The 25,396-nt window shown below is 38.7% G+C and overlaps 1 protein-coding gene across 4 annotated transcripts in view; it reads left to right on the top strand.

The window, feature by feature from the left end:
- The window catches only part of ocrl (OCRL inositol polyphosphate-5-phosphatase), a 116,280-nt gene that overhangs the window by 19,392 nt on the left and 71,492 nt on the right, over positions 1 to 25,396 (top strand). For all 4 annotated transcript variants that reach the window (XM_063060747.1, XM_063060748.1, XM_063060750.1 and 1 more), the window contains 3 exons: positions 18,758 to 18,849; positions 21,704 to 21,742; positions 23,227 to 23,334. In XM_063060747.1, coding sequence (XP_062916817.1) covers positions 18,758 to 18,849; positions 21,704 to 21,742; positions 23,227 to 23,334 — 239 coding nt within the window. The remainder of the gene's footprint in view (positions 1 to 18,757; positions 18,850 to 21,703; positions 21,743 to 23,226; positions 23,335 to 25,396) is intronic.

The following is a 25,396-nucleotide window of genomic DNA, read 5'->3' on the forward strand; positions in this document are numbered from 1 at the left end:
TTGGGTAGACCTATAATGTTTTACATTCTTAACGTAACAAATACATTTTAAAAAAAGACAGTAACATCTTTGGTTAGCCCCATAGAAGCCGCTGCGTTTGATCACCAGGGTTAACTGTGCATATTTTAGATTATGAGAACACTCAGCCCTCTTTTAATGTCATTTAGAAATGCATACATGCATTAAGAAATGATACAATGTTTCTCCAGAGTGGTATCACAGAAAACAGGACAAACCAAAGACTAACACTGACAGAACCACATAATTATATTATATAGTTACAGGAATGCAAAGCAATATCATAATTTGATGAAAAACAGACAATGGGCACAGTAAAAAAAAGTCTCAAAGTCCCTAGTCGATCGACTTCCAAGTCCCCGATAGCAGGCGGCAAAAGGGAGAAACTCCCTGCCATAAACCTCCAGGCACCGTCAACTTGCCGATACCTTGGAAGCAGCTGACCACAGCCGACACTGAGTCCATCTGTCCGAAAACTTCAAGCTTCCGACCAGCCTCTCCGATACAGCCTCCCAAGCGCCATCCTCTGCCGAGCGCCTTCGACCTCTCCCCGGCCGCTGAAACACGCAAAGTCGAGGATTTCGGGGCCTTCAGCTCCGGAGATTCCAGTTACCACACAGTAGCAGCGGCAGCGAAGCAGGCATTTCAGAAATTTTCCAGACGGTCCTCCGTAATTAAGCATTAGCAGAAAGACTTTTTGCTTAATACAGTAAACTCTTATTTATCTGACATTTTCACTTTGGAATTTTTATCCAGCATTCTAAGAATATTCAGCAATTTCATAATTTCAAAAACTTAAATTCAGTGCTTTTGTTCGGATACAATTTTGTTCATACACTGTCTGCTATCAGCCTACCGTGCTGCAGCGCCCCCCCCCCCCCCGTCTTCCACATGCTTACATCAACTTGTATTTCTTCCATCTCATCCACTCTGTGGCAAAGGTATGAAATAGAACCATGTTGTTCTAATGTTGAACCAGAAAATGAACATGTATAAAAAAAATGGAAAAGGGTGAAAATCGTATTATAATGGAAGAATTCAACAATGCTTCCTCAGTGATTTGTGACAATAAATTACAAAATTCAATGGTTAAACATTTTTTCTTAAACTTGGGGAATGGTGTTGAAAATTGCCAAACAGTGCATACTGAATTTTACGTTAGTAATGTCTGGTCTTTAAAATGTGTTGTAAATATTTTTAAAAGGGTAAAGTGATGGAAAGTAGTTCAGCAATTGAAAGATGTATGTGCTGATTACTAGTGTGTGATTACAGTAAAGTTATGTTTTGAGCAATTCTTTTACCACTGGCACTGTACGCATTCCACTCCCCCACCATTCCTGGTGGATGCAGGATGGCTGGGATTGGTCGAAGTCAACAATAATAGAAAATTTCAAAACAGTAAAATAGAAGCATAGGTCTTTTGGAAGTATTTAATTAGATGTCCTAAGATTAAATATCTGTCTCAGTTACATTTCCATGGTGCAGTGGTAATCAAATTGTTAATTAATCAGAGTGTCAGAAAGATCCTGGTAACTGCTTTAAAATATCAATCTAAGAAGTAAAATTCAATTTTTTAACTTTTCCAGCCTTAATACTACTTATTTGAGTTTTTCGGAACTAATATAATAAAAGGAATCCCAGCAGCCAAATGACCTACAAACGTTTGTACATTGTTTTGGTTATTTAATAGAACCAAGGCATTGTCGTCATTCATTGCCCATTCCAAATTGGCTGAAAACTGCTAAGTGTTAATTGCATTAGTAGGCTGAAGTTACACATAGGCCAGACAGAGAAAAGTGACAGATTTTATTCCATGAAAATATTAGTTGACCAGACTAATTTACGTGATAGTTCAGTAGTTTCATGATCACCTGTAATATCTTTCTTAATTCCAGATTTATTTAACAAAGTTTAATTTTCTCAAATATTTATTTAATAATACATAATACCTTTGATGCACAGTGCTCCTGCTGTTCTTCATTGCTTAGCAGGGATTCAATTTAAAATGTCACCCAAAAATTCCTGGTATTAGCCTGATTACTCCTCTCCAGTTCATAATGAAGATGCCTATCTCACTTCTCCACCATCCCTTAAAGCCAAAAATTCGGGATGGACATTGTCCTTGCCATCTATCCTACATCTGATTTATTGCCAACATGTTTCATCTCATTTACTGTTAAAATTTTAGAAGAAACTTAAACCATCAAATACACAACTCCTCACCCCTTTCCTGGCAAATGATCTCAATTTTCATTGTTCAATCAAATGTTTTTCCAATTACTCTGACTATTTAAAAATGTAGGAAAAAGCATTATTTTCCTACAGCACTCCTGCCTAAAATTTTTTTATCTGCATTAAGCTTGAGTTTGTGATTCCATAGGAGCAGATTGAAAACTGCAATTTTTTTCTTTTTTCTCATCATCTATCTCTATCTCTCTCTATCTGTCTCTATCTCTATATTTCTCTCTATGTCACTCTATCTCTATCTCACTCTCTCGCTCTCTATCTCTCTTGCTCTCTCTCTATCTCTCTTTGTCTCTCTCGCTCTCTATCTCTCTTTGTCTTTGTCTCTCTCTCTCTCTCTCTCTATCTATCCCTATCTCTATCTCATCCTCTTTCACCACCCACCTCCCCTGCCCTGTTTTTTTTCAGGAGCTAAAGCATTCTGATCCCTTCTGTCTGCTTATCACAGTTGCGTGGTTGCAGGGTACAAAAAATTCCCTTGTATTTCATTCAAGCAGCTGGATTTTCTTGCACCAGATGACTTTCTTAGTTTGGGCTGATGGTCAATAAATCTGCTTTGTAAAGATTTCTAGCATTAATCCACCAAATCTATAGGTAAGGTTTAGTACTTCGTTTTTGTTCATGTTAGTCATTTGCTATTTCTTTAGTTATATGTTCAAAATGGTTATAAAATAAGCATTTTTTAAAAATCAACAAAATTTTGGACTTTGTATCTCCTACAAGAGAAATGTTAGTGCTTTAAAAATAGCACTTACTTGGTTTAATAATTCAATATTGCCGTATAAAATAGGAAATCTGATACTGTCCATTTGAATACAATTGGATGTTTAGTTAGGGCCAAATAATGGAACAGAACATTTTTGTATTCCTAGTCTTTAGCTTTACATTAAAAGCTTGTTTTTAAAAGTTAAATGTGTGAATGTACGGAAGTTCTAGTTGTACTGTTGTCTTTATTCTTTATTTATGAAGCATGCGTATTTTGTGACCTGAACTGTTGTTTTGCAAGTATGTTGTTTTGCTAGTATAAGAAACACCAGAGTAGTTAATAAAATGAAAAAATATAGTTTTATTTTCGTTGTGCAGCATTCCACAATGTATGCTAACTAAAAGTTGACTTGGAAGAAGTATAGAACAATGCAGAAAAGGAACAGGCCCTTTGGCCACTATGTCTCTGACTGTAATGCCAATTCAGATGAATTACATCAACCTGTATGTGGTCTATATCCTTCCATTATCTCCCTGTTTATGTACCTATCTAAATGTCGTGTAAACATTGGGATTTTATCTGCTTCCACCACCACCACTGGCAGGATGTTCCAAGTATCTACCACTTGGTGCTTAAAAAATTAACAACTTGCCTCATAATTTTGCTGAAACTTCCCTGCACAGTATGGCAGCACGATAACAAAGCAGTTTGCACCACACTTTACAGTGTCAGCTGTGAGGTCAAGGTTCTGTTGCTGACACTGTCTGTAAGGAGTTTGTATCATCTTCCTGTCATCGCAAGGGTTTCTTTCGGGTGCTCCAGTTACTTCCCACATTTGAAGATATGTACAGCTAGAGTTAGTGAGTCGTGGGCATGCTATCTTGGTGCCGGAAGTGTAGCGACATTTGTGGACTGCCCAGCACATTACCCAAGAAGGGCCACCCAAAACCCTTGAACCACTACCGTCTAGTGGCCTTGACCTCACACATCATAAAGACCCTAGAAAGACTGGTCCTGGCTCACCTCCGAACCCTGGTCAGATCAGCCCTCGATCCCTGCAGTCTGCCTACCAGGAGCACATTGGAGTTGACGATGCTGTCATCACCTGCTGAACAGCGCCTACTCCCATTGGATCACAGGGCAGCACTGTGAGGATCATGGTTTTTGATTTCTCAAGTGCCTTCAATATCATACAACCCTCATTGCTGGGGAAAGTTCCATTCAGTGCAGGTTGGCACGTCCATTATATCCTGGATAAAGGACTACCTGAGTGGCAGACCACAGTTTGTGTGGCTTCAGAGCTGTGTGTCAGACATGGCTATAAGCAGCACTGGGTCCCCACAGTGGACTGTATTGGCTTACTTCCTGTTTACCCTGCAAACCTTGGACTTTAGATACAACACTGATACCTGTCATCTGCATAAATTCTCTGATGACTCAGCAATAGTTGGGTGTATAAAGGGAGGACAGGAGCATGAATACAGGGCCCTGGTGGAGGACTTGGTCAAATGGTGCAAGCTGAATCATTTGCAGCTCAACATCAGTAAGACAAAGGAGATGATGGACTTTAGGGAGACTAAGCCTGCACTGCTCCCTGTTACTACTGATGGTGAGAATGTGGATGTGGTGAGGACCTACAAGTATCTGGGGGTGCACCTGGATGACAGACTTGAGTGGAGCACCAGTACTGTACAGTGGCTGCATTCAAGAAGGGCTAGAGTCGCCTCTACTTCCTGAGGAGACCGAGGTCCTTTGGCATATGCAGGCCTCTCCTTCACATGTTTTACTAGTCTGTTGTCGCCAGTGCAATCTCCTATGAACTGGTATGCTGGAACAATGGCATCAACACGGGTGATGCCAACAAGCTCAATAAACTGATTAGAAAGGTTGTCTCTGTTATAGAAGTCACACTGGAGGCTGTGGTAAAACAAAAGACCCTATGGAAAATCCCGGCAATTCTGGACAATGTTTCTCACCCTCTGCATGCCACCATGCTGAACAGAGCACTTGTAGTAGTCATAGTCATAGTCATACTTTATTGATCCCGGGGGAAATTGGTTTTCATTGCAGTTGCACCATAAATAATAAATAGTAATAGAAATAGTAATACTACTATTAGTAAATAGTAAATAGTAATAGTCATGGGAATAATAAATAGTAATAGAATAGTAATAGAAAAATAGTAATAAATAGTTAAATAGTAATGTGTAAATTATGCCAGTAAATTATGAAATAAGTCCAGGACCAGCCTATTGGCTCAGGGTGTCTGACCCTCCAAGGGAGGAGTTGTAAAGTTTGATGGCCACAGGCAGGAATGACTTCCTATGACGCTCTGTGCTGCATCTCGGTGGAATGAGTCTCTGGCTGAATGTACTCCTGTGCCCACCCAGTACATTATATAGTGGATGGGAGACATTGTCCAAGATGGCATGCAACTTAGACAGCATCCTCTTTTCAGACACCGCAGTCAGAGAGTCCAGTTCCATCCCCACAACATCACTGGCCTTACAAATGAGTTTGTTGATTCTGTTGGTGTCTGCTACCCTCAGCCTGCTGCCCCAGCACACAACAGCAAACATGATAGTAATAGACTAAGACAAATGCACTACTCCAAAGAGTGCTGTATGAGGTCATTCTTGCCCTCAGCCATTAGGCTCTATAATGAGTCAACCTATAGCCAGGGAAGTGATGACCACCTCCTGTTAGACTGTTTGGGTAACTTATTTTTTATTCTTTCTTTCTTCTCTTCTAATATTTATATCTGCGCATTTGTAATGCTCCTGTGACACTAATTTACTTTGGGATTAATGAGCTATCTAATATACTTCCATCAGATCACCCTTTGGCCTCTAATTACACCAACTTTGTCATCCTCACTGATCCAGGCAGAATCCTGGTGAAATTCTTCTGCATCCTCTCCAAAGTTTTTCATCCTTAAGTAGTATCATTCTATTTGACAGTATAAACTGAGGATACAGTGCCTTGTAAAAATTCAACCACCAACCCTTTGCTCACATAAATCAGTATTACAACCAAGGATTTTGATCATTTTGACTAAGGATCTTTATTTGTAAATCACATTCTCTATTTTTTTCATCGTGGAGCCCAAAAATCTGGGAACATTTTGAAAGATGAAAAACTAAAACTACAAAAGCTGAAATGTTAGCGTTTCTGAGGTATTCATCCCCTTTGCTCAGTGCTTAGTTGAACTCGTTATCACAGCTATTATAGCCAGTATTCTTTTTGTTTAAGTCTCAATTAGCTTTGCACAATGTGATAGAGCAAGATTTGCCCACTCCTTGCAAAATTCCTCAAGCTGAGCCAAGGTCAGTTGGGGAGCAATAGTGGACAGCAATTTTGAGGTCTTGCCAGAAATGTTCAATCAGGTTAAGGTCAGGACGCTGACTAGACCACTCAAGGACATCAATTTTCTTCATTTGAAGCCACTCCATGCTTTGGGTCATTGTCCTGCTGAAAGATGAACTTCTTACCCAATTTAAGCTTTCTGGCAGAGGTCAGCAGGTTTTTATCCTGGATCTCTCTGTATGTAGCAACATTCATCTTCCCATCATCCTAATCAGATTTCTAGTCCCTGCTGCTGAAAAGCATCCCCATGGCATGATGCCACCACCACCATACTTTACAGTGGGATGGTGTTACCTGGATGATGTGTATTATTAGATTTATGCCAAATGTACCACTTAATGTTGAGGCCAAAAAGTTCAATTTTAGGCTCATCCAACCACAAGACCTTCTTCCACATCTTCACACTATCTTAAAAGTAATGCTTTGCAAAGATTTTATGGGCAAGTGTATGCTTTTCTTTTTAACCTGGTCCTCCTCCTTGCCGTTCTTCCATAAATAATCATTTTGTGCAAGTCCTTCAAGATTGTGGAGCCGTGAACTTCATCTCCAGTTGCAGCCACTGAATGACTTTGCAGCTCATTCAGAGTGACTTGGCATCAAAGTAGCCTGTCTTACAAGTGCTTTTCTTCTCTGGCAACTGTTTAGGGGGGCAGCTTGATGTAGGTAGAGTGGCTGTAGTTTCATATTCTTTACACTTTTTCACAATGGACTGCACAAAGGTATCCTCAGTGCCCTTGAGATGGTCTTGCACCCTTCCCCAGATTTGTGCTTCTCTACTATCATTTCCCTGACATGTCTTGAACGCTGTTTTACGTCATCTTGGTTTGGTCTATTGAAAATCTGCCGTACTGTTAGGACTTGGAGGGGGGGTATTTATTCATTGAAAACAGGTGATCCTGCAATTTCTTACATCAACTAATAGGGTGAGTTGGTAAGGTATACAGTATTTTGCACTGAAGGAAGGCTAGCATAGTAATTACAAATGGGGTGAATACTTTTTCAGCCCCACAATTTTGGTTTTTAACTTTTCATAAATTGTTCACACGTTTTTGAATTTTTCTTTTGATTTGACGTGATACACAATGTTTTGCAGATTAACTCAAAAAAAAATCGTACTTCAATATATTTTAAATTTAGAACACAGACAGTAAAATGTGAAAATAGTTGTGGGGGCTAAATACATTTTCAAGGTACTGTATATGTTCATCCAGCCATCACAATTCAAATTATTTAACTGTTTCTTTTTTTTACGTAAATCAGCTACATATTTCTAATTAAATTCTATTAGTTATATTCAGTTAGGTGATCATAATACCTTGGCAGATGTAAATGGTTGTAATTTTGTGAAGAAGTCTTTGATTCCCTTTGCCATGTCGTTTTGGGACTATCCTTCATCTTAACCGCTGATGAAGGGTCTCAGCCCAAAACATTGACTGGTTCCCTTCCATCGATGCTGCCTAATTTGCTGAGTTCCTCCAGCATTTTGTGGTGTTGATTCTCCAAGAACCATAGGTTGTTGGGTGGTCCATTTTGATGTTTAGTCTTATAATAATATAAGATTATTAAGGGATTGGTCACGCTAGAGGCAGGAAACATGTTCCCGATGTTGGGGGAGTCCAGAACCAGAGGCCACAGTTTAAGAATAAGGGGGTAGACCATTTAGAACGGAGTTGAGGAAAAACTTTTTCACACAGAGGGTTGTGGTTCTGTGGAATGCTCTGCCTCAGAAGGCAGTGGAGGCCAATTCTCTGGATTCTTTCAAGAAAGAGATAGAGCTCTTAAAGATAGCGGAGTCAAGGGATATGGGGAGAAGGCAGGAACAGGGTACTGATTGTGGATGATCAGCCATGATCACAGTGAATGGTGGTGCTGGTTCGCAGGGCTGAATGGCCTACTCCTGCACCTATTGTCTATTGACACTGATTACCATAAGACAAAGGAACAAAATTAGGCCATTTGACCTTTTGAGTCTGCTGTGCCATTTCATCATGGCTAATCCATTTCCCCCTTAGCCCCAGTCTCCTGCCTTCTCCCTGTATCTCATCATGCTCAGACTAATCAAGACTCTATCAAACTCTGCCTTAAATTTACCCAGTGACTTGGCCTCCACAGCTACCTGTGGCAATGAATTCCACAGATTCACCAATCTCTGGCTAAAGAAATTCCTCTTCATCTCCATTCTAAATGGATGTGTCTCTATTCTAAGGCTCTGTCTTCTCCACATCACTGTATTGAGGCCTTTCAACATTCAATTGATTTCAGTGGGATTCCCCCTCATTCGTCTGAATTCCAGTGAATACAGGCCCAGAGCCATCAAACACTCTTCATGTGATAAGCCTTTCAATCCTAGAATCATTTTTGTGAACCTCCTTTGAACATTCTCCAATGTCTGCACATCCTTTCTTAGATAAGGGGCCCAAAACTGTCATAATACTCCAAGTGAGGCCTCACAAGTGCCTTATAAAGCATCACTATTGCACCCTTGCTTATCTATTCTAGTCATTTTGAAATGAATGCTAACATTACACTTGCCTTTCTCATCACAGACTCAACCTAAAAATTAACCTTTAGGGAATCCTGCACTTTTATTTCTTCTACCAAAGTATATGACCAAACACTTCCGGACACTGTATTCTATCTGCCACTTTTTTGACCGTTCCCTTAATCTGCCTTGAGTCCTTCTGAAGCCTCTCTGCTTCCTCAACACTACCCGCCCCTCTACCTATCTTCTTATTGTTCACAAACTAGGCCACAAAGCCATCAATTCAGTCATCCAAATCATTGACATGTATAAAAAGAAATGGTTCCAACACAGATCCCTGTGGAACACCACTAGCCACCAACACCTAACCAGAAAAGGCTCCTTTTATTCCCACTCTCCCTCCTGCTGATAAGCTAATGCTCTATCCATGCTATTATCTTTCCACTAAAACCATTAAGCAACCTCGTGTGTGGCACCTTATCAAAGGCCTTCTGAAAATCCAAGTACACAATATCCGATGATTTTCCTTTGGCTCTCCTGCTTGGTACTTCTTCAAAGAATACCAACAAATTTGTCAGGCAAGATTTTCACTTGAGGAAACCATGCTGACTTCAGCTTATTTGTATCAGGTGCTTCCAGGTAGCCCGAAACCACATCCTTAACAATGGACTTCCAACATCTTCCCAACCACTGAGGTTAAACTAAGTGGCCTATAATTTCCTTTCTTTTGCCTCTTCCCCCTTCTTAAAGAGTGGAGTGACATTTGTAATTTTACAGTCCTCTGGAACCATGCCAGAATCAATTGATTCTTGAAAGATCATGTCTAATACCTCCACAATCTCTTAGCCACCTCTTTCAGAACCCTGGGATGTAGACCATCCAGGCCAGGTGATTTATCTACCTTTCGACCTTTCAGTTTCCCAAGCGCTTTCTCCCTAGTAGTGGCAACTTCACTCACTTCTGCCCCCTGACACTCTTGAGCTCCCGGCATGTTGCTGGTGTCTTCCACAGTGAAGACTGATGCAAAATACTTATTCAGTTTGTCTGCCATTACCTTGTCCCCCATTACTACCTCTCCAGCGTAATTTTCCAGTGGTCCAGTATTTACTCTCACCTCTCTTTTACTCTGAAGAAAGATTTGGTGTCCTCTTTAATATTATTGGCTAGCTTACCTTTGCATGCAACAGGAATTCTGCAGATGCTGGAAATTCAAGCAACACTTGGCCTGCTGCGTTCACCAGCAACTTTGATGTATGTTGCTTACCTTTGCATTCCATCTTTTCCCCCTTTAGCCTTCTTTATGATTTTTTTTAGCTGCCTTCTGTTGGTTTTTAAAGCCTTCCCAATTCTCTAACTTGCCAAGTTTTGCTCAATTACATGCCCTTCCTTTGGGTTTTATGTTGGCTTTGACTTCACTTGTCAGCCATGACTGTGTCATCCTGCCTTTACAATACTGCTACTGCTTTGGGATGAATCTATCCTGTGCCTTCCAAATTGCTCTCAGAAACTTCAGCCATTGCTGCTCTGCCACCATCCCCACCAGTGTGCCGTTCCAATCAACTTTGGCCTGCTCCTCTCTCATGCCTTTGTAATTCCATTCATTCCACTGAAATACTGATACAACTAACTTTAGCTACTCCCTCTCAAATTGCTGGGTGAATTCTATCATATTATGAATACTTGTCCCTAAGGGTTCATTTATTTTAAGCTGTAATCAATTCCAGTTCACAACACTCAAACCACAATAGCTGATCCCTTCGTGGGCTCAACTACGAGCTGCTCTGGAAAGCCATCTTGTAGGCATTCTTCAAATTCCTTCTCTTGCAATCCAACACCAACCTGATTTTCCCAATCTGCCTGCATATTGAAATCCCCCATGACTATTTCAACATTGCCGTTTTGACATGCATTGTCTGTGTCCTGTTGGTTACACAGGAATAACTCAAAACTTATATTGGTAAAGCTTTGACCACCACCATTATTCAGATATGAACAACAAAGTAAATCAGAGACTACAGTTGCAAAGCCTCACTGCCCAGTTGAAAATCAATAATTTTATGTTCAATGTAATTGATATGGGAGAAACACTTTGTTTAAAAATCCAAGTCAATTAAACTTGCAGTTACAATAAATTTGGCTCTACCTTTCTGTCAGTATTGTATCCTGAGCTTCAACCACAATCCAGTGTAATAAGTAGTTTTAGTTTGCTGCCTCCCGTATTGTCATGTTTTGCAATATATCAATTAATAATCCTAATTTGTTTCAACTGGAGTTGAATCTGGCAATCCGGCATCTGAGTGAGTGATCATAGTTTAAGCCCCTTATTAGAGGTTTGAATAGATAATCTGAACTGCTACTGCACCTCCATGTTTGCTGTAATATTGGAAGTATTGCTTTCTGTGGAAGACATTGAATTGATATTCTGTATGTTCCTCTTGGGAAAAAAACGTTAGAAGATGCAATGGTAATTTTCTAAGTGAAGAGCAGAATAAAAGTAATTCCTTTCTTTTTAAATCTTTTTATTGAATAAGTATACAAAAAGGTAAACCATATAAACATTAATACAATGTTAAAATATAATAAAATTCCAGAAGGTATCAATACCAAAAAAAATACTACAAACAATGTAATTTAAACATAAAAAACCAAGATAACATAATAGTATACTAAATTTTATATATATATCAATGGAAAAAAAAAGAAAAAAAAAAAACCCCAACCGTGCAACTAACTAAAAGCAAAGCAAAGCAATGGGCTAACTTAAAACCAAACAGAGTTAAACTTAAAATCACGTCCTCAATCCCGACCTCCATTAAAAACGGTGAAAAAAAAACAAGAAGGGTATATATTACATTAAATGAAAATATCGAATAAAAGGTCCCCAAATCTGTTCAAATTTAAATGAAGAATCATAAAGGTTACTTCTAATTTTCTCCAGATTCAAACATAAAATCGTCTGAGAGAACCAAAAAAAGGTAGTTGGAGCATTAAGCTCTTTCCAATGTTGTAAAATACATCTTTTCGCCATTAAAGTAAGAAATGCGATCATTCTACGGGCTGAAGGGGAAAGATTACTAGAAATTTTGGGTAGTCCAAAGATAGCAGTAATAGGGTGAGGAGAGATATCTATATTCAATACCTTAGAAATAATATTAAAAATATCTCTCCAAAAAGTTTCCAAAGTAGGACAAGACCAAAACATATGAGTTAAAGAGGCTATCTGCTCTGAACATCTATCACAAAAAGGATTAATATGCGAGTAAAAACGCGCTAACTTATCTTTGGACATATGTGCTCTATGAACCACTTTAAATTGAATTAGGGAATGTTTAGCACAAATAGAGGAAGTATTAACTAATTGTAAAATCTGCCCCCAATCATCCACAGAAATGGTAAGCCCCAATTCCTGTTCCCAATCTACCCTAATCTTATCAAATGGAGCTTTCCTAAGTTTCATAATAATATTATAAATCATAGCCGATGCACCTTTCTGACATGGATTGAGGTTAATTATCGAATCTAAAATATATGTAGGAGGAAGCATTGGAAAGGAAGAAAGTATAGTACTTAGGAAATTTCTAACTTGTAAATATCTAAAAAAATGTATTCTTGATAAATTATATTTATTAGATAATTGTTCAAAAGACATAAGGGAACCATCTAAAAATAAATCCAAAAACCGTAAAATACCCTTAGTCTTCCAGGTTTGAAAAGCGCGATCCGTAAAAGAGGGAGGAAAAAATATGTTACCTAAAATAGGAATCGCTAACCCGAATTGATTAAGATCAAAAAATTTTCTGAATTGAAACCAAATGCGCAAAGCATATTTAACTATCGGGTTAAAGACCTGCTTAAGGTGTTTCGAATCAAAAGGGAGAGAGGAACCTAAAATAGAGCCAAGTGTATAACCCTGAACAGATTGTAGTTCCAATGCTACCCATTTAGGAATAGATAGTATATCCTGATCAAGTAACCAAAATTTCATATGTCGAATATTAATAGCCCAATAATAGAATCTAAAGTTAGGTAATGCTAAACCTCCATCTCTCTTAGCTTTCTGTAAATGTATTTTACCCAGTCTCGGATTCTTATTCTGCCAAATAAATGAAGAAATTTTAGAGTCAACTTTATCAAAGAAAGATTTTGGAACAAAAATTGGTAATGCCTGAAACACATATAAAAATTTTGGCAAAAAAAACATCTTAACTGCATTAATACGACCAATCAAAGTTAAATATAAGGGAAACCATTTAGATGAAAGTTGAGTAATATGGTCTATTAATGGTAAAAAGTTAATCTTAAATAAATCTTTATATTTACAAGTAATTTTAATCCCAAGATAAGAAAAATAATTATCAATCAATTTAAATGGAAATTTATAATATAAGGGAAGATGTTTATTAATCGGAAAGAGTTCACTCTTACTAAGATTTAATTTATAACCTGAAAAAAAACCAAATTGTGCTAATAACTCTAAAACAGCAGGAATGGATTTCTCAGGATTAGAAATATATAACAGTAAATCATCAGCATAGAGTGATAATTTATGGGACTTTAATCCCCGAGTTATCCCAGTAATATTTGAAGATTCTCGAATGGCAATTGCAAGAGGTTCTAATGCAATATCAAATAATAGGGGACTAAGAGGACAGCCTTGTCGAGTACCTCGAAAGAGAGGAAAAAAAGGTGAGTTTAAAGAGTTAGTACGGACCGAGGCTACAGGGGAATGATATAACAGTTTAATCCAGGATATAAATTTCAAGCTAAAATTAAACATTTCAAGCACCTTAAATAAATAGGGCCATTCTACTCTATCAAAAGCTTTCTCGGCGTCTAAAGAAATAACACACTCAGGAACATTTTGTGAGGGAGTATAAACGATATTTAACAATGTACGAATATTATAAAAAGAGTAACGACCTTTAATAAAACCCGTTTGGTCTTCCGAAATAATAGAAGGAAGTACTTTTTCTAGTCTATTTGCTAATAACTTAGAAAAAACTTTAGAATCAACATTTAATAAAGATATTGGTCTATAAGATGCACATTGAGCAGGGTCTTTATCCTTCTTTAGTATTAAAGAAATTGACGCTCTATTAAAAGATTCAGGAAGTTTACCAAGTTTCAGAGAAGCCTCAAAGACCCTACAGAGCCAAGGGATCAATAAAGAAGCAAAACATTTATAAAATTCAACAGTAAACCCATCCAGGCCAGGAGCTTTCCCCAGATTCATAGAAAAAATAACATTCTTAATCTCATCCATAGTAATGGAAGTATCTAATATAGAAGACATATCCTGTGAAATCTTAGGGAAGTCTAACTTATCTAAAAAATCATTCATATATTTAGAATCTCGAGGAGACTCTGATTGATATAAAGAAGAATAAAAATCACAAAAGATTTGATTAATCCCCACATGATCCAGTATCAATCGATCATTTTGGTTATAAATCTGATTGATTTGAGATTTAACATAATTAGATTTCAATTGATTAGCCAGCAGCTTGCCAATTTTGTCACTGTGAACATAAAATTCACTTCTTGTTTTCTTTAATTGGTTTACAATCGAGGACGAGAGTAATAAACTGTGTTCCATTTGAAGTTCAGTTCTTTGTTTGTATAACTCCTGAGAAGGAGCCATAACATATTTCTTATCAATTTCTTTAATCTTGTCCACAATTGCCATCTCCTCCTGCCTATTCTGGTATCTGTCCCCCACTTTTCCTTCGCTATATCGACGACTGCATTGGCGCTGCTTCCTGCACGCATGCAGAACTCGTTGACTTTATTAACTTTGCCTCCAACTTTCACCCTGCCCTCAAGTTTACCTGGTCTATTTCCGACACCTCCCTCCCCTTTCTAGATCTTTCTGTCTCTGTCTCTGGAGACAGCTTATCCACTGATATCTACTATAAGCCTACTGACTCTCACAGCTATCTGGACTATTCCTCTTCTCACCCTGTCTCTTGCAAAAACGCCATCCCCTTCTCGCAATTCCTCCGTCTCTGCCGCATCTGCTCTCAGGATGAGGCTTTTCATTCTAGGACGAGGGAGATGTCTTCATTTTTTAAAGAAAGGGGCTTCCCTTCCTCCACTATCAACTCTGCTCTTAAACGCATCTCCTCCATTTCACGTACATCTGCTCTCACTCCATCCTCCCACCACCCCACTAGGAATAGGGTTCCCCTGGTCCTCACCTACCACCCCACCAGCCTCCGGGTCCAACATATTATTCTCCGTAACTTCCGCCACCTCCAACGGGATCCCACCACTAAGCACATCTTTCCCTCCCCCACTCTCTCTGCTTTCCGCAGGGATCGCTCCCTACACAACTCCCTTGTCTATTCGTCCCCCCCATCCCTCCCCACTGATCTCCCTCCTGGCACTTATCCGTGTAAGCGGAACAAGTGCTACACATGCCCTTACACTTCCTCCCTTACCACCATTCAGGGCCCCAAACAGTCCTTCCAGGTGAGGCATCACTTCACCTGTGAGTCGACTGGGGTGATATACTGCGTCCGGTGCTCCCGATGTGGCCTTTTATATATTGGCGAGACCCGACGCAGACTGGGAGACCGCTTTGCTGAACATCTACGCTCTGTCCGCCAGAGAAAGCAGGATCTCCCAGTGGCCACACATTTTAATTCCACATCCCATTCCCATTCTGACATGTCTATCCACGGCCTCCTCTACTGTAAAGATGAAGCCACACTCAGGTTGGAGGAACAACACCTTATATTCCGTCTGGGTAGCCTCCAACCTGATGGCATGAACATTGACTTCTCTAACTTCCGCTAGGCCCCACCTCCCCCTCGTACCCCAGCTGTTACTCCTTTTTATGCACACATTCTTTCTCTCACTCTCCTTTTTCTCCCTCTGTCCCTCTGAATATACCTCTTGCCCATCCTCTGGGTCAACCCCCCCCCGTCTTTCTCCCTAGGCCTCCTGTCCCATGATCCTCTCGTATCCCCTTTTGCCTATCACCTGTCCAGCTCTCGGCTCTATCCCTCCCCCTCCTGTCTTCTCCTATCATTTTGCATCTCCCCCTCCCCCTCCAGCTTTCAAATCCCTTACTCACTCTTCCTTCAGTTAGTCCTGACGAAGGGTCTCGGCCTGAAACGTCGACTGCGCCTCTTCCTATAGATGCTGCTTGGCCTGCTGCGTTCACCAGCAACTTTGATGTATGTTGCTTGAATTTCCAGCATCTGTAGAATTCCTGTTGTTTCTGTTTCTTCCTCAAAGCAGCAGAATACGAAATAATCTGACCGCGAATATAGGCTTTAAAAGTGTCCCAAAGAGTGTTAACCGAAATATCCTCTGTATGATTAATTGTAAAAAAAAAGCTCAATCTGTTCATTCATAAAGTTAACAAAGTCCGAATCCTGAAGCAACAGCGAATTAAAACGCCATTGTCTATTATTTTGTATATTGGCCATAATTTTAATAGAAAGCTTAAGTGGAGCATGATCCGAAATGGTTATAGAATCATAATCACATTTAATCACTGAAGGAATAAGACGAGAATCAATAAAAAAATAATCAATTCTTGAATAGGAATGATGAACATGTGAAAAGAAGGAAAAATCTTTTTCTTGAGGATGCAGAAAACGCCAAATGTCCGTCGACCCAGAATCAGAAAGGAAAAAGTTAATCAAAGTTGCAGATTTATTAGGTAAAGTCCGTAAAGGAGCCGAACGGTCCAAAGCTGGAGACAAACAGGTATTAAGATCTCCTCCCCAGATCAATGAAAACTCGTTCAAATTCGGAAACTGATTAAACAATGATTTATAAAATTCCGGACAATCCATATTAGGAGCATAAACATTAACCAAAACTACTTTTTTATTAAATAGTAAACCACTAACCAATAAAAATCTACCATTCGGATCAGAAATAATATCCTGTTGTATAAAAGTAACTGAGGAATCTATAAAAATAGAGACGCCTCGAATCTTAGCATTGGAGTTCGAATGAAATTGTTGTCCCTTCCAGAATTTAAAAAAACGTAGTCTGTCCCCCCTCCGTACATGGGTCTCTTATAAAAATAAAATTTGTGCTTTAAGTCTCCGGAACACTTTAAAAACTTTTTTCCTTTTAATAGGATGATTAAGACCGTTAGTATTCCAGGAGACAAAGTTAATAATAGACTCCATAAATCCTAAAGTCAACCCACATCGAGGGGGATTGACGATAGGCTCGACCCACGAACCCGGAGAGGAAACAGAACATACAAAAGATACCGGGAAAAAGGACGCAACAGAATAAAAGTAATTCCCACATGAAATATATGGCCTCAAGCAACCTACCTTTGCCAGTGTAGATAATTAATGGATGATGCCTTGCAGAACTAAACATGAATTGCTTCTTGGTAACTACCATTTTATGGTATTATTTAAATGTATTATTTAACTTGAGAAGTTGATGAGGACTATGCATAAGTAATTTAGAGTGCACTTGGATATCAAGATATATTTTTAAAAATCTGAACAGTAGTCTGCAGTGAAGAATGGCTGGGTTTGAATCTTTTCGGAGATGGGAAACAATATTAGACACTATTTATAACTTACAAAGGGTATAGGTCATCTTTTGACAATGTGGTTCAAAACAAAGAGGAAAAAATGATTGGAATATATGAATATGTGCTTAAATGGAGCAGAAGTTAAACTAATGCAATTTCTGATTCTCTAACAGAATACATCAAATTGAGGTCCAGATGTGCACAGCTGGTTTATTGCCCCAAGCTTTTGCTTAATAGTCATGTTTCCTATTAAATTTATGATTACATGAAATGTTTTTTATTTGTATCACTTGTTTAACCATTGCTTCTGTTTTGATTTTTTTTATCGTATTCCAAACAGGAAGACTCAATATGGATTTATTATCTAATTAGCCTTTAATGCTATTTTCATAATTATTTCAGCTGTAGATATATTTTTGCTAGTTCAGAAACCTGAAATCCAAATGAAGTAAGAAATCTATTAAACCTATGAACCAGTTTGTAAAAGCCCTCAGGATTTGCATCAGCGGTCATCAATATCCTGAACATCAGCTGAAGTTCAGCTGTAACTTTGTGCTAATAAAATTATAACTTTATTTTCATGGTCTTACATGGAGACAACATAATTGGGCTCAAATGACTGGTTTACTGTTATTCATGCATTGGATGTAATCTGTGAAGTCATTTGGACTTAAAATCCTTTTGAAAAATTGTCCCACAGGAGCTGATCAGGTTTCTTATTATCTATGAGTAAAACTATCTTGATCCAAACCATTAATAGCATCTATGTATTATATAGCATCAGTTTGATCCATTTTTTGAAGTGAATATTCCCACAAATGTAATCAGTCTGAACAGAACTGTTGTAGTTAGTGTTTGTAAGTGATCTTAAAAAGTTGCAGTATCATCTTTGCCAAAAACCAGCAAAACTTTTTGTAACTGAAGAATTAATTCAACCCCTCCCCCTCCTGTCTTCTCCTATCATTTTGCATCTCCCCCTCCCCCTCCAGCTTTCAAATCCCTTACTCACTCTTCCTTCAGTTAGTCCTGACGAAGGGTCTCGGCCTGAAACGTCGACTGCGTCTCTTCCTAGAGATGCTGCTTGGCCTGCTGCGTTCACCAGCAACTTTGAATTAATTCAAGCTCTCTTTTTCTCTTTTTTACCATTTTGTCATGGTTATAATAGATCCCTACATGTAAATTTTCAGTAATTAAATGCATTCTGCATTTTATAACTTTTTCATCATGCTTTCAAGTATAGAAAATATGAAATTTGGATGTAAATGACAGGCCTATAAATAAACGTTATGGTATTGCAGGATTAAAGCTTGTCTTGGCTTGCAAAGCATCAATTTTCTCTTTTACAGTGCTGTTAATATGAATTGATTATGAACTGGTTGCAGTTAGTTAATGGTTTATTTGGTGGTGAATCTTGTTATTTCAGTTTATCCATCTCTACAATTCTGGAAGCAAATGATGGAACTACTGCTCGTCAGACTGTGATCCCGATTAATAACCAGTTTCGCATTATACAAGGTATGAGAAAAAGCAACCATGAGAAATCTTTACACCAAATGTTCCTTTTATAGTTTGGTATTTATCTGATGGAAAATATTACTGCATCTATAATAATTTTAATGAGCTTGTCTCTCATTTGTAATATAAAATTGTAAATAATTTGGAAATGATGCTTTTTTGTGTGATTAAGTGTGCTGGACCATAATGTGGGGAAGTAGGATGTGAGCTTACTATTCTCTCATGGCTTCAGCCAAGTTGTTGGGCAGCTGCTGAGTGTAAACCAGAGCCTTAATTCATGAGAAAAAAGGAAAGGAAATACAAAATTTAACCCCCTACTCATTTTCTAGGGAATTTCTTGTACTTCAATAAATTATTTTAGCTATTTTGGCAGAAAATCGACTTGAAGCAGTGGGACAAATCTTCAGCAGTGATCCTTTTATTCTTATTACTTTATTGTCTACAGCTATCAGGAATTCTTGCTCTAAATCACTATTCTATTCTATGCTGTGAGTAAAAGCTGTGAGAGGAAAGATCAGCTGAGAAATGATAATGCAGTTGAAAATGTGTGTCCACGTCACTGGGAATTAAAGAAGTTAGATAGTCATGAATTAAAGTGGAAAGGTGAAGGAGAGGACCACAGGATAAAGAGGAGTTGGCCAGAATTCAGAGGATACCGTTGTATCAGAGGATGTAACCCCACAGGAGGGGAAGCCCAATGTGCAGTCAGTTGATGAGGTAGTGCTTAGAGATAGTGGCAGCCATGGGAGTGGGGCCATTAAAGCCATCAGTACAGAGGGGTTGGAGTGGGAATGAAGACTCAAGAAATTACTTAAAAGTAGACTCAAGTGCAAGATGATTGAACTCTGCATCAATAAAGGCAGGTTTGTTCCCTGTTAAAGACAAATCACGCCTTGCCTTCTGCTTAAGTTCATCTTCAGTGTGACTGATCAGTGCCAATTATGACCATTAAATGCACAAGAGAGTTTTACACAAGTGACGGCAAGATCCATGTTACCCACTGTTTACTGTTAATGCATGTTCCTGGCGACCCTTAGGCATAAATGTGATTAGGTTTTGAGTAAAAGTATTTGATATTGCATGAAGATGTTGTGCAATGCAGGTTCATTTCCCAAACACTATATCCATGGTTTGAAACAGAATTCATTGAACATAATGGGAGATTATGCCTTTATCACTCATGGTGGGTACTCTCCGTAACTTTTGGAAATTCTGATGTCAATAGGATCAGGAAACTGAAGCACCTGTGAAGCACATTGATGCAACAGATAGTGTCTCTGCTTCAGTTTCAGCAACCTAGGCTCAATCCTATCTTCCAATACTGCCTATTTTACTGCGTGGATTTTCCCTAAGTGCTCCAGTTTCCTTTTGCTTCCAAAAGATGTACTAGTTGGTTGTCTAATTATCCACTGTGAATTGCTCCCAAGTACCACTGGAAAGTAAGACTATCAAGATACAGTTCATGGACATGTGGGAGAAAATGGGTTCTAGGTAAAATGATAGAAATTACTCTTACAGCCAGTATTGTCTCAATGGGTGGAATGCTTTCCAATATCATCAAGAAATGCAGGTCATGGTCCATCAATTGTTGAGAGCACGGGAAGCTTGGAGGAGATTCTCAGTTCCTTCAGTGTTGTTGTCAGATTGCCAGCTCCTTAACTTTCAGCTCCACAAACCATCATAACACTGTTGCTCCCAGCCAGATGTTTTTGAGCACATCTGATACATCATTGGTCTAATCTAATATTTGGACGTATTCCTGCTGAAACAACTCAGTCTTGGTTGTTTTCAGAAAACATATTTTGACATATCAGTTCACTCTGACCACCACCACCCTAAATCTAACTTCTTAACCATGCATGTCTCAGCTCTCCCAGCGAACTTTTTTGCTCTCCTTGATGTTTGTTGTTGAGCTGTATCTGTATAATTCAGTTTCAATACAGCTAGTGCTTTTCTTAACATAGTTATCACCAAGCCAAGTCTTAATCCATGAATCGTCGATAACCTGATGATCATATCTGTTAATGGATTTCCTTTAGGACAGGTTCTCAAACTGGACTCCACAGACCTATCAGTTAATAGTAGTGGTCCATGGCATAAAAAAGGTTGTGAACTCCTGCACTAGGATATCTGTGTAATAAATGAGTTAAAGTCTCTCCAATTAATAATCAGGAAGACCAAAATAAAGCTGTTTTGTACCCAGTCTAAAATGTGTTCTTTTGCCATTCACCTGTATTGTTTTACCATACCCACTACTTCAAATGGATATGGTATGGCAATATGGTTAAATAGCAAAAGAACAACTATCTTCAGGGCCAATGGCTTCCATATGTAAGCTTTTTTGCTGCTTTGCCTTTTATTAGCATGAAGCTCTTACCCATATTTTTGTTACTTTTGAACTCAGTTTTTCAATTATCCTTGTGTGTGTTCCCTACAGAGAATCCTAAGTTTACAATGACTTAATTTATTGGAAACTTACTCTGCCATCCTTCGTTCAATTGTCCCAAGACACATTCGCTTATTGACGTTTGTTGATTCTTGGTCCTACAATACATTGAGTTTAAAAATCCTAGCTGTCACATTTCTTCCTGCCCACTAAAAGCCTAATCTTGCTATTCCTCCTAATCTTTCTTCCTCATCATTCTTCAACCTTCCAGCTTTGGACTTTTATGCAACTTCTCATATTATTGATGGAAAAGACCTGTGGTGCCTTGTATCAATAAAATCCAACCTTAACTACTTTTAGAAGTTTAAACAGCACTGTCTATCACTACAATGAGAAATTTTAGCTCTCAACCCTAATGCAACAAATTGTCAAATTCTTCACCATAACCCAAGAATGTTTCACTTTCAGAGGCTGAAGAGGCACTTTTGATTGATGATCCTTTTACACGTGAGTACCTAATTTCTAAATTTCGTTGTAGAACTGGAAGTATTACATTTGTTTGAAGTATTAACCCTTGTATTATCTAACAACTATACCTTCGAACAGAATTTCAAGACAGATATTTGCTTAGTTAGTTTCCGGAGGATTTCATGTTTTTATATACGTCTCATCCAATTGCTCAGCCAACCTACCAATGCCATCTCTCTCCTTGCTCATGTGTATGTTATTATACAATATGTTTTCATCATTGATGTATCAAAGCTCAGATCTCTTCTAGATTAGACAGTTTCTCTGAATTCTCAGCTTCCCATTTAAAATTATTTTGCCTGATCTTAGACTGAGAAGTGATGATGTGTGGCAGCTGTGAAGTTGAAAATTAGTGAATCGCAGTCCCTCGTTTCCCTTATTTAGTGGTGGGAAGAGATGATCTGAATGCTAGCCTAAGTCAAACTTGGCAACTTTATTTTGCTAAACAATACAAATTGAGCTATGTTACTGAAGCATTCAAGACACAATGAATCTTCCCTGAGTGGGGAAGAAGTTAAAGTTTTGAGTGAGATTTTCTTTTGGTCTTGAAAGTTGAATTGTTGCTTTATGTATCTAGGAAAAGAGGATTTCCAACTGAGGGGGATTGGACTACCACAAGTGAGAAGAAAAATTCATTCTCTGTATTCTGTGTGCTACTAGCTTAGCTCGTTCACTTAAATACTTCTTTCTGCTCTTAATATTTTACCTGCTTCCTTAGGATAGATCAGTTGATTGCAGGTGCATAGGGACTTCTGAGCTATATAATTCATCACTAGAGACTGCTTTCTTTCTCGGTTAGTATACCTCACTTAGATTGTTGTGGCCTAAACTTGAAGATTTAGTGCATACTTTAGGAAAAACGATTAGTGTTAGTGATAATCAATGGCAGAGCTGGCTATTTTTGTTATACACAGAAAGTGAGTTAACTGAAATTGATGCATTCAATATTAAGTCCCAGAAAACAGCACCTCATCTTCTTCAAACTAATGTTAAGCCTCCTTGCAACAATGCAGGAAGCCATAGTCAGAGTAAGAATGGTAAGGAATTCAAGTGACTGGTAGTTGGAATCTTAAGATTACCCTGTGGACTGAATGCAAATGTTCTGCATTTGGTTTCTCCAGCATAAAGCAGACCACATAGTAAGCACGAAATGCAATATGCAAGATTGGAGGAAATGCAGGTGAAATGCAAAGGAAGATTTAGGTCCCTTGGTGGTAGGAAGCAATGAGGTAAAAAAAAAGCAGGTACTCTCACCTCCGGAGATCTGGGAAAGTAATTCAGCCTACTTCCCAAATGCTTTTATGGTTTGCTGCTTTACTGCAATTAATGTCAAAATGGGATTTGGTTATCTGACCTAATTCTACAAATGATGAATTTGCTAGCTTCCCAAATTTCAATGTTCATTAAAGGTTTATTATTCTGTGCCAATATTTCCAGTTATTTATGTATTATTCTTGTCTTAGGGATATGTCGGGTCCATATACAAGGAGACCAGGCTCACTGCTGCTTTGAACTGCCAGATGACGAGTCCTGCCTCAGCTTCCTCACTGAAGTGAAAAAGGTTCAACAAGGTAGCCAAGAGCTTGAATTTAACATTAGGGAGAAAAAAACAATTTTTGACAGAATAAGACTTGAATTATTTTGCTCCAACAAAGTGTACAGATTATAAAAAATGCTTAAAATAGTCTATTTAAAGGGAAGATCCTGTTGGTGAGCAGGCATTATAATAGTCCTAAATGGTAAGTGATAGTCTTTGATTTGTAAATACAAGAGTGGAAGGTATAGGAGTAGAATTAGGCCATTTGGCTCATTGACTCTGTTCCAATATTTCATCATGTCTGATCCATTTCCCCCTCAGTCCAAATCTGCTTTCTCCCCGTAACCTTTCATGCCCTGACAAATCAAGAACTTATCAACCTCCACCTTAAATATACTCAATGATTTGACCTCTGCAGCCGCCCGTGTCAACGAATTCCAGAGATTGTCCACTTTCTAGCTAAAGAAATTCTTCCTCATCTCCATTCTAAATGGATGTCCCTCTATTTTTAGGCTGTGCCCTCTGGTCCTAGACTCCCCCACTATAGGAAACATCCTCTCCACATCCACTGTATCAAGGCCTTTCAACATTTGACGGGTTTCAATGAGATCCCCCTCGTTCTTCTAAATTCCAGTGAGTATAGGCCCAGAGTAAGCAATCGGTTCTTGTATGGTAAGCCTTACATTGCCAGAGTCATTCTCGTGATCCTCCTCTGAACCGTCTCCAATGTCAGCACATCCTTTTTCAGAAAAGAGGTCCAAAACTGCTCACAGTACTCCAGTTGAGGCCTTACCAGAGCCTTTTAAAGCCTGAATGTTACATCCTTGTTTTACATTCTAATCCTCTTGAAATAAGTGTTACCATTGCATTTGCTGTCCTCACGATGGAATCAACCTGCAAATTAACCTTTAGGGAATCCCGCACGAGGATTCCCTAGTCCCTTTGCATCTCGGACTTTTGAATTTTCTTGCCATTTTGAAAATAGTTTGTGCATTTATTTCTTCTACCAAAGTGCCTGACATATACTTCCTGACACTATTCCATCTGCCTGTTCTGTACCGGCTCTCTTAATCCAAGTCCTTCTGCAATCTCCCTGCTTCTTCGGCACTACCTGCCCCTCCACTTGTCTTCGTATCATCCACAAACTTGACCAAAAGCCACCGATTCCGTCATCTAAATCATTGACATTTAACGTAAAATGAAGCAGTCCTAACACAGACCCTGTGTTACTAGTCACTGGTAGTAAACCAGAAAACGCTCCCTTTATTCCCACTCTTTGCCTCTTCCATTGCTCTGTCCATGCTAGTACCTTTCTTGTAATACCATGTGCTCTTGTTAAGCAGCCTCTTGTGCAGCACTTCATCAAAGGCCTTTTGCAAATCTAAGTGCACAGCATCTATAGATACTCCTTCATCTAGCCTGCTTGTTATTTCTTCGAAGTATTTCAATAGATTTGTCAGACAAGCTTTTCCCTTGAGGAAACCATGCTGACCTTGGCCTATTTTATCATGTGCCTCCAAAACCCCTTAACAATGGACTCCAACAAGTTCCCAACTACTGACGTCAGACTAACTGGCCTATTATTTCCTTTCTTCTACCTCTCTCCCTTCTTGAAAAGTGGAGGGATATTTGCAATTTTCCAGTCCTCCAGAACCTTACCAAAATCTATTGATTCTTGAAAGATCCATAGTCTCTTCAGCCACCTCTTTCAGAACCCTGGGGTGTACACCATCTGGTTTCTGGTGAATTATCTACCTACAAACCTTTCAGTTTCCCAAACACCTTCTCCCTAGTAATGGCAACTTCTCTCATTTCTTCCTCTTGACACTCTCAAAACTTACAGCATACTGCTGGTGTCTTCTGCAGTGAAGATTGACACAAAATACTTATTCAGTTCATCCACTATTTCCTTGTTCCCCATTGCTACCACTCCAGTAGTTCACTAGCCATTTTTGCCTCTCTTTTAAAAACTCTTTATATGTTTGAAGAATCTTTTGGTGTTCTCTTTAATATTATTAGCTAGCTTGCTTTCAGATTCCAACTTTTCCTTAATGACTTTTTTAGTTGCCTTCTGTCGGTTTTTAATAACTTCCTAA

Source organism: Mobula hypostoma, chromosome 10 (genome assembly GCF_963921235.1).
Source record: "Mobula hypostoma chromosome 10, sMobHyp1.1, whole genome shotgun sequence".
Classification (NCBI taxonomy): Eukaryota; Metazoa; Chordata; class Chondrichthyes; order Myliobatiformes; family Myliobatidae; genus Mobula; species Mobula hypostoma.